Here is a 12,938-nt window from a genome sequence, read left to right on the forward strand (position 1 = left end):
AAGCTTACGCTCAAATAAATTGGTTAGTCTCTAAGGTGCCACAAGTCCTCCTTTTCTTTTTGCGAATACAGACTAACACGGCTGTTACTCTGAAACCTGGGCATAGGAAGGCGTCACCCATCTCCCCCGCCTCCCGTGCCTTTTAAGCCTGATCTGCAGCATGCAAAGGGCCTGGTCTAGGCAAATGAGTCCGAGCACAGCACACAACCCCTGAGGCTTCCTCCCTGATCTGGGGGTGGGATTAGCTCCTTGCTCACAGCCCTCCTGGGACTGTGGGAATCACATGGCTATTAAAAGGTGCTCTGGCGTTGCTCTGGCGTTACCCGCAGAGACCCCCTTGCTCTGCAGCAGGGCCAGTCGCCGCCTGCCGGGATCTGGATTAGCTTCCTCTCTGGTGGCAAGGGCACACAGCTGCGCCCAGATCCACCCATGGGGCATCATTCCCTCCCTTTGGCACTTGCTGCTTGCCCAGGCACGTGGCACCCACAGACCACATCACACCGGGCTTAGGGGCAGCCACTCTGAGCCACGGAAAAGGGACAGCCAGGGCCCAATGCAAGGTGGCAGCCTTGCCCCTAGAAAAACCACCGAAGGGCCCAGAGCTAAGGCTCTCTCGGTGGGGGGGGGGCTGCGAGCCCTACAAACCAGTGTCTCACGGTGCTGGGAAAGGGCCAGAGAAGAAGGGCCGGGCCCTGGGTACATGATCAACGCTGCACAAGAGTCGGGAGAGGTTTGGGGCCAAGGTTTTGTTCCCCGAGAGGACTGGAACCCTGTGTTCCCAGCAGAACCCTCCTCGCCCGCCATGCCATCCGTGCAGGGCAGCGGGTCAGTCCTCCAGGTTGGCTCTTCGTTCCTGTAGCTTCCGCGCCAGCTCCTCTGATATGTCTACGGGGAGAGAGAAGGTGGGTACAGAACCCCTCTGGAGCTGGGACTAGAACCCAGGGGTCCTGACTTGCCATCATCAGCGCTAGCCACTAGTCCCCACCACCTACCAAAGCTGGGACCACAACCCAGGAGTCCTGGCTCCCAGACCCCTGCTCTGGCCATACAATGACCAGCAGTGCTACAGTCAACTGAAAGCCAAGGGCAACGGCCACATGCAGCCCCGCCTCTCGTGCCAGGGGGGCCCCCCTTACCTGTGGGGAGGTCTCCGACCCACGACGTGGCCTGGCGGGAGGAGCTGCTACCATGTTGCCGTAGGTTGAGGGTGCTGCTGGGTGTCTTCATATACTGGCCTTTAGCGGCTGGGTATGGAGAGTGCAGAGCTGGTCAACAGAGCACAGGAGCCCACGTCCCCTCCTCTTGCCCCTCCCGCTCCACCTCCCAGGCCCGGAGATCCTTCCCAGCACTCAACCCAGAGGGTAGCCTGGGACCTGCTTGCATGGGTAGCCCTGGGGGAATCCTGCAGTGCATTGTGGGGGATGGCGAACTTGGGCGCTACACCTGATGCCCTGGGCAAGTCACGTCCCTTTCCCGTGCCTCAGTTTCCCCCTCTGTACCACGTGGCTGTGTTTGTGGAGGGGGGGAGGGATAGCTCAGTGGTTTGAGCATTGGCCTGCTAAACCCAGGGTTGTGAGTTCAATCCTTGAGGGGGCCATTTAGGGATCTGGGGCAAAAATGGGGATTGGTCCTGCTTTGAGCAGGGGGTTGGACTAGATGACCTCCTGAGGTCCCTTCCAACCCTGATATTCTATGATTCTATGATCTACAGACAGGAAGTGCTGGAGAAGTACTCAGGGTTATTACCCACACTGCTGGAGGTAAGGTCGCAGTCCAGACAGCATTGCCCAACCTGCAGCTGTAAGGGGCTCCTGGACGCTGGGGTCCCAACCCAACAGGGTCAAATGAAAAACACCTTAGGGACTCGGGACAGCTCCCCCTTTATCTCCATTCTGGCACATCCCCCTGACCCCCTCACTGGAGCCACACACCCTCTGCTGCGCCCACCCTGCTCCCCACGGGGCTGAGCTTCCCCAGCCCCACTGACCTGCCAAGCGGGGCAGAGGGAGATGGTGGCAGAATGGGCTTTGCAATGGGGCCAGCAGGGCTCAGGGTTGCTTAGACCCCGCGGTGTGATAGCCAGCCCCACAGGTGGGGCAGGGGGGGGTGGTTCTCTGCTCCTGCATGGGCCAGTGGGGCTGGGGGAGGGAGCAACTCGAGTGGCTCCCGGGGCCTGAGCAGTGCCAGGTCAGGCCCCAAGTGACTGGGACAAACTGGGCTTATCCCGTGGGAACCTGCACCCCTCACTGCCCCAGGGGCATCCTCAGCGGCCAGCCGAGGGCTCGGGCACGAGCTCTGGCACTCGCGATGGGAAAGGGGGGTGGTTAGAGCAGAGAGCCCTGGGGGGAGAACGGGGGTGGGCACCGAATCAGCTGGCAATGGCTGTACCTGGCTTGCCGGGTGGTACAGGCGGCGCCTTGGTCTGGCCGCCCCTTTCCCAAATCACCTTCACGGGGCCCACTGTGGCTGAAAACAAAAGTGAAGATGCTCAGTCCCCTGGCTCCTCCCAGCACATCCCCCCACCCTAACCCCCCACCCCAGAGCTTGTCCCTGCAGCCGTCTGGGACGTCTGTCCCGTCACTTCTGAGCACTGGGAACATTTGGAGCTGGAGTCAATATTAGGGGTGGCCCTGGGCCGCTCAAAGCCGGGCTATGGGGTCAGCATCCTTGGCAGGATGGGGGCCACCCACCCAGCTCCTCTCCCTCATGTGCCCATCCCAACCCAGCCACCCTCCCGATCTGTGCCCTCCCACTGTGACATCCACTGAACTCCCAGTCCAGCAACTCATTTCAGCGGGAGTCAGGCACCTAAAGGCCTTTGTGGCTCTGGGCCTGGGCAGCTAGAATGCGGTTTCCAGCAGTCCCGGGTCACGTAGCATCGCTGCTCCCGTCCAGTCCCCAGCCAGGCTGGGGAGGGATCCAGAGGACTAGAACCCGGCTCAGCTGCCACCCACGCTGAGCTGCATCCTCGCACTCTGAACCCTGGGGGACTGAGCACCCCGCCCAAGGGAGACCCGATTGGCACCACCACCCCTCCCGAACCTCGGACTGGCCAAGGCACGCTAGGTCAGCATGGAGGAAATTCCAGGAAGTGGCTTGTGCCAGCCGGCAGCACCCGGCCTGTCGCCGCCACCAACCCCGCTCTCTTTCCCTGCTTCAGGCTCCGACTCGGATTCCTGGCTTTCCCCTGGCGCCGCCCTGAGGCCTGACTCCTGGTTTCCAGCTCCAGCTCCGCTCCCTAGCCTGACCCTGGCTCCCACACCAACCACCAGGCCCTGCTTCTGCTCCAACCACTAGGCCTGACTCCTGGTCCTACCCGCTAAGCCAAACCACCCACGCCCTGGTCGTGCCAGGCTGCCTCTGCTGGTCCTTTCACCTCTCCCTTTGTGCCCCGCAGGTTTCCCTCCTCCCTTTTCACTGGGATTCCTCCCCCTTCGCCAGTGACCGTCAGAGAGCCACCCCTTCTCCTACACTAGCCACCTGGGGACCGGTCTCCCAGGGGAAGTGATGGGAGCACTAGACATGACCCATCCCACCTTGGCAGCCATGGACTGGAGGGTCCAAAAGCCTTTTCTGTCCCTGATCTCTGGGAGGCCCCTTAGATCCACTGCTCTGCCCCAACAGCCCCCAGCATCCCCCAGTGGGGCTGGCTCCTTTCACCCTCCTCTGAGCTCCCAGGGGTGCTGCATCTCCCAGTTGTATCGCTGGTCTGGGGCAACAGATTCTGCATGTGACCAGAGCATTTTCCTGCCCCAAGGGCAGCCGTGGGGAAAAGGGCAGCGCAAAGCCCAGGCGTGGGGGGCGGGGGATAGATCTTCTGTAGCAACGTGGCCTCTTGTGTTCGACACACTATCTCCGTTCTGAAAGGTCTGGCACAATAGCCAGTTTACTCACGGCAGGCTGGCTTTGGCTTTGTTCCCTTGATGGCTGCCACATCTGAAAAAAAAAAAAAAAAACACAATTGCATGAGAGAAGGGGAGGGAGGGGGGAGCCTGAGCTGGGATCGCAGTCTGGGGTTTCCCCTGGAGACTTTTCTCCAGTACCAGGTCCCATTCCCGCTCCCCGGCGCCAGCCTGTCCCTCCTCGGGAGGGATCGTGCCCTTCCACGCGGCACCAGAGATTCCCCTGAAGAACCGCACCAGCCAGACTCAGCGATGAGGCCAGTGTTATTTCATTCACCGGCCAGGACGGGGAGCAAGATTTTACCCAGCTGTGCCAGCACAAGGCTAGGACCCAATCTCCCCAGACTCCAGCTCACCTTCATCATTCACGTAGGTCTCTTCTTGATCCTCCTCAGACGCTGGGGGCGTGGGAAGGGGCTTCGACAGAGGGCTTTGTCTGGAGGTGGGTGGAATCATTGCCTCCACTTTGGCACCGGCTGGGGAACCAGATAGGCACAGGGTTAGGTAAGGGGCACTGGCTGGCATGCAGTGGGGAAATGCAGACCCTAAAATACAGGGCTCAGGGAGAGCAGGCCAGGCCGGAGCACTCTGATTCAGCCTGGGCGGGGGGCAGGGTATCGTGGGGGATGCAATCGTGTGTGATGAGCACACCGGACATGTCAAATGCCACATCAAAATGGTGCCACTAGACATCAGGGCACTGCTGGGGGGGGGGGGGGGGGAAGCTCGCAGCGCTGGAGTCCCAGCCGGCAGGGGCAGGGCACTGCTGTGGGGGGGGGGAAGCTTGCAGCTGCCCTGTGCCAGCTCTCCAGAGCTGTGTTGCGGCCAGGCCATGGGAGGTCTGTGGGGCCTGGCATGTACATTCTTCACAACCCAACAGCCCCGAGCCCTGGAGGAACAAGCCAGGGCCCCTGAGCTGCAGCCTGGAGCAGGCGCCTGGAGCAGGCTGGGCACATTCACCTTTGGGGGGCTTTGGGCAGGGGGGCATGGATGTTTCCCAGACGCTCTCTCCATTCTCCTTATCAGTCTCCACAAACTCTGCAAAACACACCACAAAGAGAGGGGTCAGAGCTGGGGGGGCTGGCAGGGGAGGGAGTCTGGCCATGGGGGAGCATGGGGCTGGTGGGGGACGCTGGGCAGCCCTGTAAGGGCAGGGGGCAGAAGGGACCGGGTGGAGAGGTGGCTGGGGGGAGGGGGGGAGGGAATCCCCAGCAGTCAGATCCTCTCCGCCCCTGCCCTACCACCCCATGTGCCCTCTCCCCACCCCCCACCCCCCCAAGTCCAGGCACCCTCTCCCAGACACACACTGCTAATGCATGTGCCCCCCTGGGCCCACCCTGCCCCGCCCCCTTCACCCAGGCCCCATTGCCCACCCCCACTTAGCCATCTAATGTACATGCATCCTCCCCCATGTGCACCCTGCCCCCCCCCACACACACACAGGTGCCCCTCCCCAGAGGTATCTGCCACACACCCATACCTGTGCCCCCCAGCATGCACTGGCCCCGGCTCACCCACCCATGCAAACCCAGCCCCCCTGCCCAGAATTCGCACCCGGAGCCCTCGAAAAGGGGGAACCCACCTAACTTCTCAGCGTAATCCTCGTCCAGGATCAAGGGCACCAGGATCTTCTTGGTGTTGGAGACGAAGTACTCCACCACGTCGGCCAGGGAGGAGCAGTGGTACTGGGGCAGGGTGGGAAATCCTGTTAACCTCGGCTTTTGGCCACCCTCAGGCCCCTGCCCCGGCTTTGCACAACCCCCTCAGGGATCCTGCTTCCAGCCTAGCAGCCTGCGGGTAGCGCTCCCGGCCTGCAGGGCTCTCTGCTCCTAGCAGACACCCCCAGCTGGCAGTCAGCATGTGCCCTGCAGCATGGGGGTTGCCAGCCCCTGGTACGGTTATCCTAGCTGGTGTAACAGTCGAGGTTATTCTTATTTCTACACCTGTGGCTTTTTGGCCACATCATTGGTTCATGATACAGGGATGAATGGGAGAGCACAGCTGGGCACTGCTGCCCAGAACTGCTTAGCTGTGTGTGTGTGTGTCCTAGGCCCTATAGAGCTTACAGAGATTCTCCTGTAGCGTAAGTGATCAAGGCCCGGCTTCTATGCCTGCTATCACCATGACGTTCCTTGGTGGCTGTGCTTCCAGGAGCCGTTTGTTCCCCCTGGGGCCCAGACCCAGGTCCCAGTCTCTGCATAGTGGGGATGCAGAACTGGCCCACTCACCGGCCGATCAACCTCAACGACATATTGCTGTCCCGCACGGCTCACTTTGTAGTGCTTCACAACCGGGGTGCTGCAAGAGAAGGACGGGGAGATTGCACAACCCGACCCTCACACCGCTTGTGATCACAGCCCGTGCACTGGGATTCCCCTCTCAACACTAGTGCCAGGATTCACACTCCCAGCCCTGTGTGCACTGGGGTCACCCCCCCACACACACACACGTGCCAGGATTCACACTCCCAGCCCTGTGTGCACTGGGGTCACCCCCCCACACACACACACGTGCCAGGATTCACACTCCCAGCCCTGTGTGCACTGGGGTCACCCCCCCACACACATACACGTGCCAGGATTCACACTCCCAACCCCATGTGCACTGGGATTCCCCCCTCACACACACTAGTGCCAGGATTCACATTCCGCCCCATGTGCAGGCTAGTGTCAGACCTGCCCCCTTCCAGCCCTGGGCCCGTCCCCCCAGCAGGAAGCCCCCAACCATCCCCCGGCTTCTCACCCGTTCAGCATCTGACACGTGGTCACCGAGATGCTCTTCCCGTCGCCCCCTGGACGCAGCAGCATGTTGCCGCAGTCCAGGTTCCTCTCCAGCAGGACCCGGGCCTCTGTCCTGGAGACCTTGAAATAGCAGCTGCAAGGACAGGACCCAGTTACCGCGCCAGGCCCTCCCTGGGCGACCTGGGACTCTCCAACCCCCCAGAGCCGCTGGCCCATGGCCCAGAGCCTCTGGGCTATTGCAGCTCCGAGACCATCAGGATGGGGGAGACCGTGAGCTGCAAGCCCCCCTGCTGCTCAGTTCCCCACCGTGGGCTGGCGCCAGGGTGGGCAGCTACGGTAACAGGGGCCAGGCGGCTCTCCTGCTCCAGAGCACTGACAGAGGGCGGGAGGCCCTGGGCAAGGAGGCTGTTGGTTGGCATGCGCCGGGGCGAAGGGCTCGCTTCCGGGGGAGGCGCCAAGGGCTGGCCACTTGCAAGGCAGGATGCTGAAACAGACGGACCTTCAGCGGGATACCGGTACTGATGGGTCAGTGGTGAGGCAGGAGGGGAAGACGCCAGACAGGCTGGACTAGTGGCCTGAGCTGGCCCGACACAGGCTGGGGGACGCCAGACAGGCTGGACCAGTGGCCTGGCCTGACATGGCAGGATGGAGGCACCGGCCCACCACGCACTAGGCTCTCCCTCCAGCCCAGGCCCCACTCACGCTGGCATCTCCTCCTCCATCAACTCGTAGTGGAGGGAGCTCGTGGTGCGGCGCTGGCTCAGCTGGGCCCGTCGCTCCTGCTCTTTGGAGAGGGCTTCGGACATCATGTAGATGTGGCCGGGCAGCAACGTCAGGTTGGAGGGGACTTGCATCTGCAGGGACAGGGACAGGAACGACACACTGAGTCTCCCCTGCAACGGGCTACAGACCAGACAGGGGCTTCCACTGACACCGCCCTCTCAGGACCTCAGTGCTGCTCCCATCCCTGGCCCGGGAGTCCTCACACCCACCCTCTGTGCGGCCCAGGAATCAGCCAGCAGGAGGCACCAGCGCGGCTCCCACCTGCCAGCCCTGGACTCTGACCAGCAGGGGGCAGGCTCCTCACGAAGGGCTTCCCGGGAATGAATCCGACATGGGACAACGGGGCTGGGAACCGCTGGGAGGGGAGCCCAGGGTGGGCTCAGAGCACCCGACGGAGACCTGCCCCGACAGGGTTGTCAAGAAACACGGACTCAAGCCTGGACAAGGGCTCTCAAAGATGAGCTCTCGCCGCATGGGATACCTGGGGGAGAGACGGGGGACAGGAGAGAGGGCAGGGCTGTGTCTGCACGCGCAGGGTTGGCGGGAGGCGGGCACAGGTGAGTGTATCTAGGGTGGGCAGGGGCGGACAGGAGCGAGCGTGTGGGTACACAGAGTGAGCGGAGGTGTGGGGTGGGTTGTGTGGGGCGGGGATGAGCACATGGGGGTGCAAGGGCTGGGTCGGGTGGAGGGGGCCAAAGGGAGGGCAGGCAAGGGGGGCAGATTTCTCATTCCAACATCAGCCAGGTGCGTTACCTCCACCATGGTGAAGATGAAACCCTTCCACATCTCCCGAGCCTCCAGGCTCTCGGCCTGCAAGGGAAACACACGTTACTGGGGTAAAACCCAGAGCGCGGGGGTGAGGGAGGCAGAGGCCATGCAGGGCAAACGTACCTTTAACTTCACTTCCTGCCCCCTCAGCTTCAGGCTGAGCCCCACCCCCTCGTTGCTGGCCTGGGGGCCGCTCCGGAGGTAGCTGTCAGTCAGGGACAGGAAGTTGTCCAGGTCGATCTTCTCCACGTACTGTGGAGGGCGAAGCACAGATCAGTGCGGGGGAAAATCAGCTAGCCCCACTCCTGCAACCCAGAGCAGGGCCCTAGGGAGTCAGGGCAGAGAGGTGCCCACTAGGGAGCCCTGCCTGGCTGGCTGCCCCCCACCTCTTCTCTGGGATGCGGGTGCGTGAACACTTCTGGGTTGCTGGTTCAAATCCAGCCCTGCTCAGAAGCATGGCTGACAGGAGTCGGCTGGGTCTCAGTGGGCTGGTGCCCACGTCACCAAACCCACCCCTGCCATGGGCACCAATTGGCTCCCCAGCCACCAGGCCCATGGCCGCGCAGGCTATGCAAGCCTCTCACCCTTAATGGTGGCTCTAGGGAACAGCCATCCCCATGGGCGGGTTGGGGGGGAGAAGGGACTCTTTCCCAGGTCAGAGGGATCGAGGCCCTCACCACCCAGATGGGCATGGCAGACCCCCAGCAAGCCGAGCCTCCCCAGGAGGGATGTCCCCCAGCCAGGGCTGGAGGCCACCAGGAGAGTTGAGATAGGAGGGCCTGATCCAGAGAGGTGCTGAGCACCCTCAGCTCCCAGTGGTTGGGCACCTGCCAGGATCAGACCTCGAGGAGACAGATCCCCCCCATGAGGCTTTCCCAGGTCTGACCGGGGAGTGTCACAGAGCGGCTCCTCCGTGGGGCGGCTTTTGCGTACCTGCACGTCTCGGTTGGTGTTGTAGAAATACAGCGTGAGCCCCTGCAGGCCTGTCCAGTATTTCTTATATCCCTGCAAGGACAGAGCAAAGGGGCATTGGAGGCTGGGACCAGAGAGGGCCAGCCCAGGGGAGGGAGGCCCCTAGTGAGCATGCACTGTGCAGATACCTGCCCCCCAACAATGCCCTAGCCCTGTGCTAAACCTGGCATGGCCAGGAACCTGCAGTGGAATGTTCCCGGGATGTTACGTAGGGGGGACGGTGAATCAGCTCTTTGGCGGGCGGGGGGGTGTCTATGGAATGACAGTGCCCACCCCCTCTCCCTGCAGCCTGGTTCCATCTCTGCACAGTGGACCCTGCCCTGCCGGGTCAGCTGGTCCAGCCAGGCCAGCATCCCCGCGCCCGCCATGCCGGAGCAGGGGATTGGTCTCGGAGGGGGCTGCTTTGGCTTCCCTCAGCCGCCAAACGACACGTTGTCGTGCATTTTTCTCCAGCCGTGTGGGAGCCCTGGAACAGGGGCAGCCTGGTGGGGTCCTGTTGCCACCAGCGAGGGCAGAGCCTAGGAGAAAGGGTCGATTCTCGGCGCAGGCTGATGCTGGCCTGGCCTGGCCTGACGTGGCAGCCCCAAGTCGGAATCAGCTGCCAAAGGCCCGTGGGGGAGGGCAGAGCCCAGACATCATCACGCGTGGGCTGGTTGGGAGGGCTCAGGAATCAAAGGCCATCACTGTTCCCTGTTCGCCATCAACAGCGAAGTGTTGTGACCCACAATAAAGGTTCTGCAGCTGCCCCCCCCCCAGCGCTGCACTGACCCCGATGGGCCCCAAAGTGCCAAATTCACCCACGGCCGTGGGCATGCACGTGCCAGGATCATGCCCCCGCCCTTGGGCCGTCAGTGTCACAGAAGGGTGCCGGCATCTCACGCTCACCAGGTAGAGCAGCCCCACACGTAGGTGGGTACGTGTCAAGGCCACGCGTACGTCAGCATCACACGAGTGCAGCCACGTCACGGTCACACAAACCGGGGATGGCACGCTCATGTGTGGCTGTCCACAAGCGGAAGTTGTGCTTGACGTGAGTTTGAAGTCCCGGGTTTAACAGCAAGAGGACGGGCCTGGGAGTCAGGAGATCTGGGTTCTGATCCTGGCTCTGCCACGGACTCACTGGGTGACCTTGGGCAAGTCGGTGCCCCGCTCTGTGCCTCAGTTTCCCCATCTCTAATATGGAGCTGATGCTCCTCACTCACCTTTGTAAACCACCCCGAGATGTAGGGCTGGAAAGGAGCCGAGCGAGTGCAGTGTACAGTTTGAAGGTTATTCCTACGGGTCGCGTATAGGGTCACTACCCATCCCCAAACTAACGGGACAATGCTGCTCATCGCATCTCACTCCCACACTCTGAGGGCCTAGAATTCTCCAGGCTTTTAAAGAGACCCCAGATCTTCTCAGCCATCCCGAGAGGATGACACTGCCTGCTGAGAAGTCCTTATCCCATGACAGCAAGCTGGTGAAAGACCTCATCTGGGACAAACACCCTGCACGTCACATGGCATGGTGTCTATCCCCTACCCGGAGGAGCGCCTCCCTTCCCATTAGGTATAGGGTGTGAACGCGACAGTGTCTTATCTCCATGCCAGAAAGAGCTGTGCTCAGAAATCCAGACGGCAGGAATGTTTAGGGGCCATAAATGCAGCCAGGTTAACTAATGGAGGCCAGGCAAATGTATTTAAACGTCCAGTGTGGTTCAGCAGCGGATCATTTGCAGTGTTCGGAAAGAGAATTGCCACCTCTCGGGCTGTCGGACTGGTGCCCAGCACTAAGGGCCCGGCTACATCAATCCGCGTCTCGAGGATCAGGCTCATACTTCGTCCAACGACCACCAAAAAGAATGACCCAGGCAAACCACGTGGTAGAAAGCGACAGGGGGCTCAGCTTTGGCAAGAGGAGGGTTTGCGATGGAACAGACGCCCGCGAGCACAGGAAGCCTTCACCAGGCAGACCAGACAACGCACTTCCACAGAGCTGGAGGAAGTATCGCCTGTCCAACAACCCACCACCCCCACCACTGGGCCCTGCGCTCCCTTTTACACACGTACTCCAGGATTTCCCAGCCGTTGCCGCTTGGATTACCCTAACACTGGGGCTAGCTGCACCGCTCAGGGGCTGCCGTTTCTAAGAGCCGGTCTTCGTGAGAAAGCTGCATTGGTTTAACTCAAAGGGTGAATTTAAACTGGGGCCAGAGGCTGTGCGGACGCCCTGAGTGCCGGTTAAACCAAGCAGATTTCGGTTTAGCAAAAGTCGATTAGAAACCGGCTTGAGCTAAACTGAAATAAGTGGGTTCACACTACGCAGTGCACTGGTTTAAAGCCACACCTTAGGTTAAAACAGTGCAACTTTCTTGTCTAGACAAGCGAAACAGGCTCAAGTCCAATCAGGATTTCAAGTACCCCAAAGCCTGTGGTTGCCCTAGCTTGTTAGGAAAATGGGGGCTGCCAGTAACATCTGGCTTTGCAAGTTTGCATTTGGCTTCTGCCCATCTATCATCTACACCTGAAAGTGAATTCAGATTAAGGTAGGAAGTGGATTTAAAGGGTAATTGTTATGCCGGAACAACGGCGTGCCTAGGCAAGCCCGATGCAGCCACGGCAGGCGATTCTAGGAGGCCTGTCCCCGGGGTATCTGAGCACCCAGAGCTTGCGGGGAGGCACCTGGCAGATCCAGTCCTGCCTGCAAAGTTCAGCCCTGGCTTGTGGTTTAGAGTCCGACTCGCTGCAAAGTCCTGGAGAGCCTGATCCTGGGCTTTGGGATCGGGGCCACTTCTAGGGGGGGCTCTAGCTTCTTTCACCCCGAGCTGGCTCCTTGCCCGGATCTCTCCGCGCCAGGGCGCTGGTGTGGCAGAGCGGGCCAGGGGCTAGGGTGGGGGGAAAGACGACACCAGAGGCTTCAAGGCCATGGCTCAGCCCTTGGCAACTCAGAGCCTGACCCGGCCCAAGCCCCGGCCGACCACAGCCCCGGTCCCAGCCCGGAGGGGGGGCGGCCCTACCTTGTCCTGGGGCCCCTTCTTCTCCAGGAAGCCCTCGTAGTAGTGGGGGGGCAGGCTGGGCTTGGGCTTGGCGCCCCGCAGCGGGGGACGCAGGGCCATCTCGCCCCCGGCTCGGGGCCCGGGCCGGGCAGAGGGCGCAGGGGAGGCTCCCGCACGGCGCCCGGAGTCCCGGAGCAGGAAGCGCGGGCGGAAAAAGAACCAGGCGTCGTGGGGGTTTTGCAGCCCGGGCCGGGCCCTCCCATGCGCGCACCTGATTGGGCCGCCCGGCTCCCCGCAGGTGAGCGGGCCAGGGAGCGCAGGCAAGTCCCAGCCCCGGCCCTGGGAGGAGGCGCCGCGCCGCGCACCTGCCCGACCGGGGCTATTACGGGGGGAGCTGCTCCCCCCCCCCCGGCCTGGCCTGGGAAAGCAGAACCCCCCCTCACTGCTCCACCTCGCCCCAGCCTGGGAAAGCAGAAGCCCCCCACTGCTCCCTCCCTGGTCTGGGAAAGCAGAACCCCCTCCCCAGTGCTCCCCCTAGCCCCGGCCTGGGAAAGCAGAACCCCCCACTGCTCCACCTCGCCCCAGCCTGGGAAAGCAGAACCCCCCCACTGCTCCCTCCCTGGTCTGGGAAAGCAGAACCCCCTCCCCCCCAGTGCTCCCCCTAGCCCTGGCCTGGGAAAGCAGAACCCCCCACTGCTCCCCCCTGGCCTGGGAAAGCAGAACCCCACACACACACTGCTCGCCCTCGCCCCGGTCTGGGAAAGCAGAACCCCCCCACTGTTCCCCCCTGGCCTG

At 62.0% G+C, this 12,938-nt stretch overlaps 1 protein-coding gene across 1 annotated transcript; it reads right to left on the reverse strand.

Moving 5' to 3' along the window:
* Positions 1-12,313, reverse strand: STAP2 (signal transducing adaptor family member 2). The gene is made up of 14 exons (XM_074939754.1): positions 12,165-12,313; positions 9,128-9,199; positions 8,318-8,446; positions 8,180-8,236; positions 7,346-7,497; positions 6,645-6,776; positions 6,131-6,200; positions 5,485-5,587; positions 4,863-4,940; positions 4,259-4,378; positions 3,895-3,936; positions 2,389-2,466; positions 1,137-1,244; positions 1-885 (listed from the first exon to the last, which is right to left on the reverse strand). The coding sequence occupies exons 1-14, from the start codon at positions 12,261-12,263 to the stop codon at positions 827-829; spliced, it is 1,299 nt and encodes a 432-aa protein (XP_074795855.1). The 5' UTR covers positions 12,264-12,313; the 3' UTR covers positions 1-826.
* Positions 12,314-12,938: the final 625 nt, after the last annotated feature.

This window comes from Natator depressus, chromosome 25 (genome assembly GCF_965152275.1).
Source record: "Natator depressus isolate rNatDep1 chromosome 25, rNatDep2.hap1, whole genome shotgun sequence".
Classification (NCBI taxonomy): Eukaryota; Metazoa; Chordata; order Testudines; family Cheloniidae; genus Natator; species Natator depressus.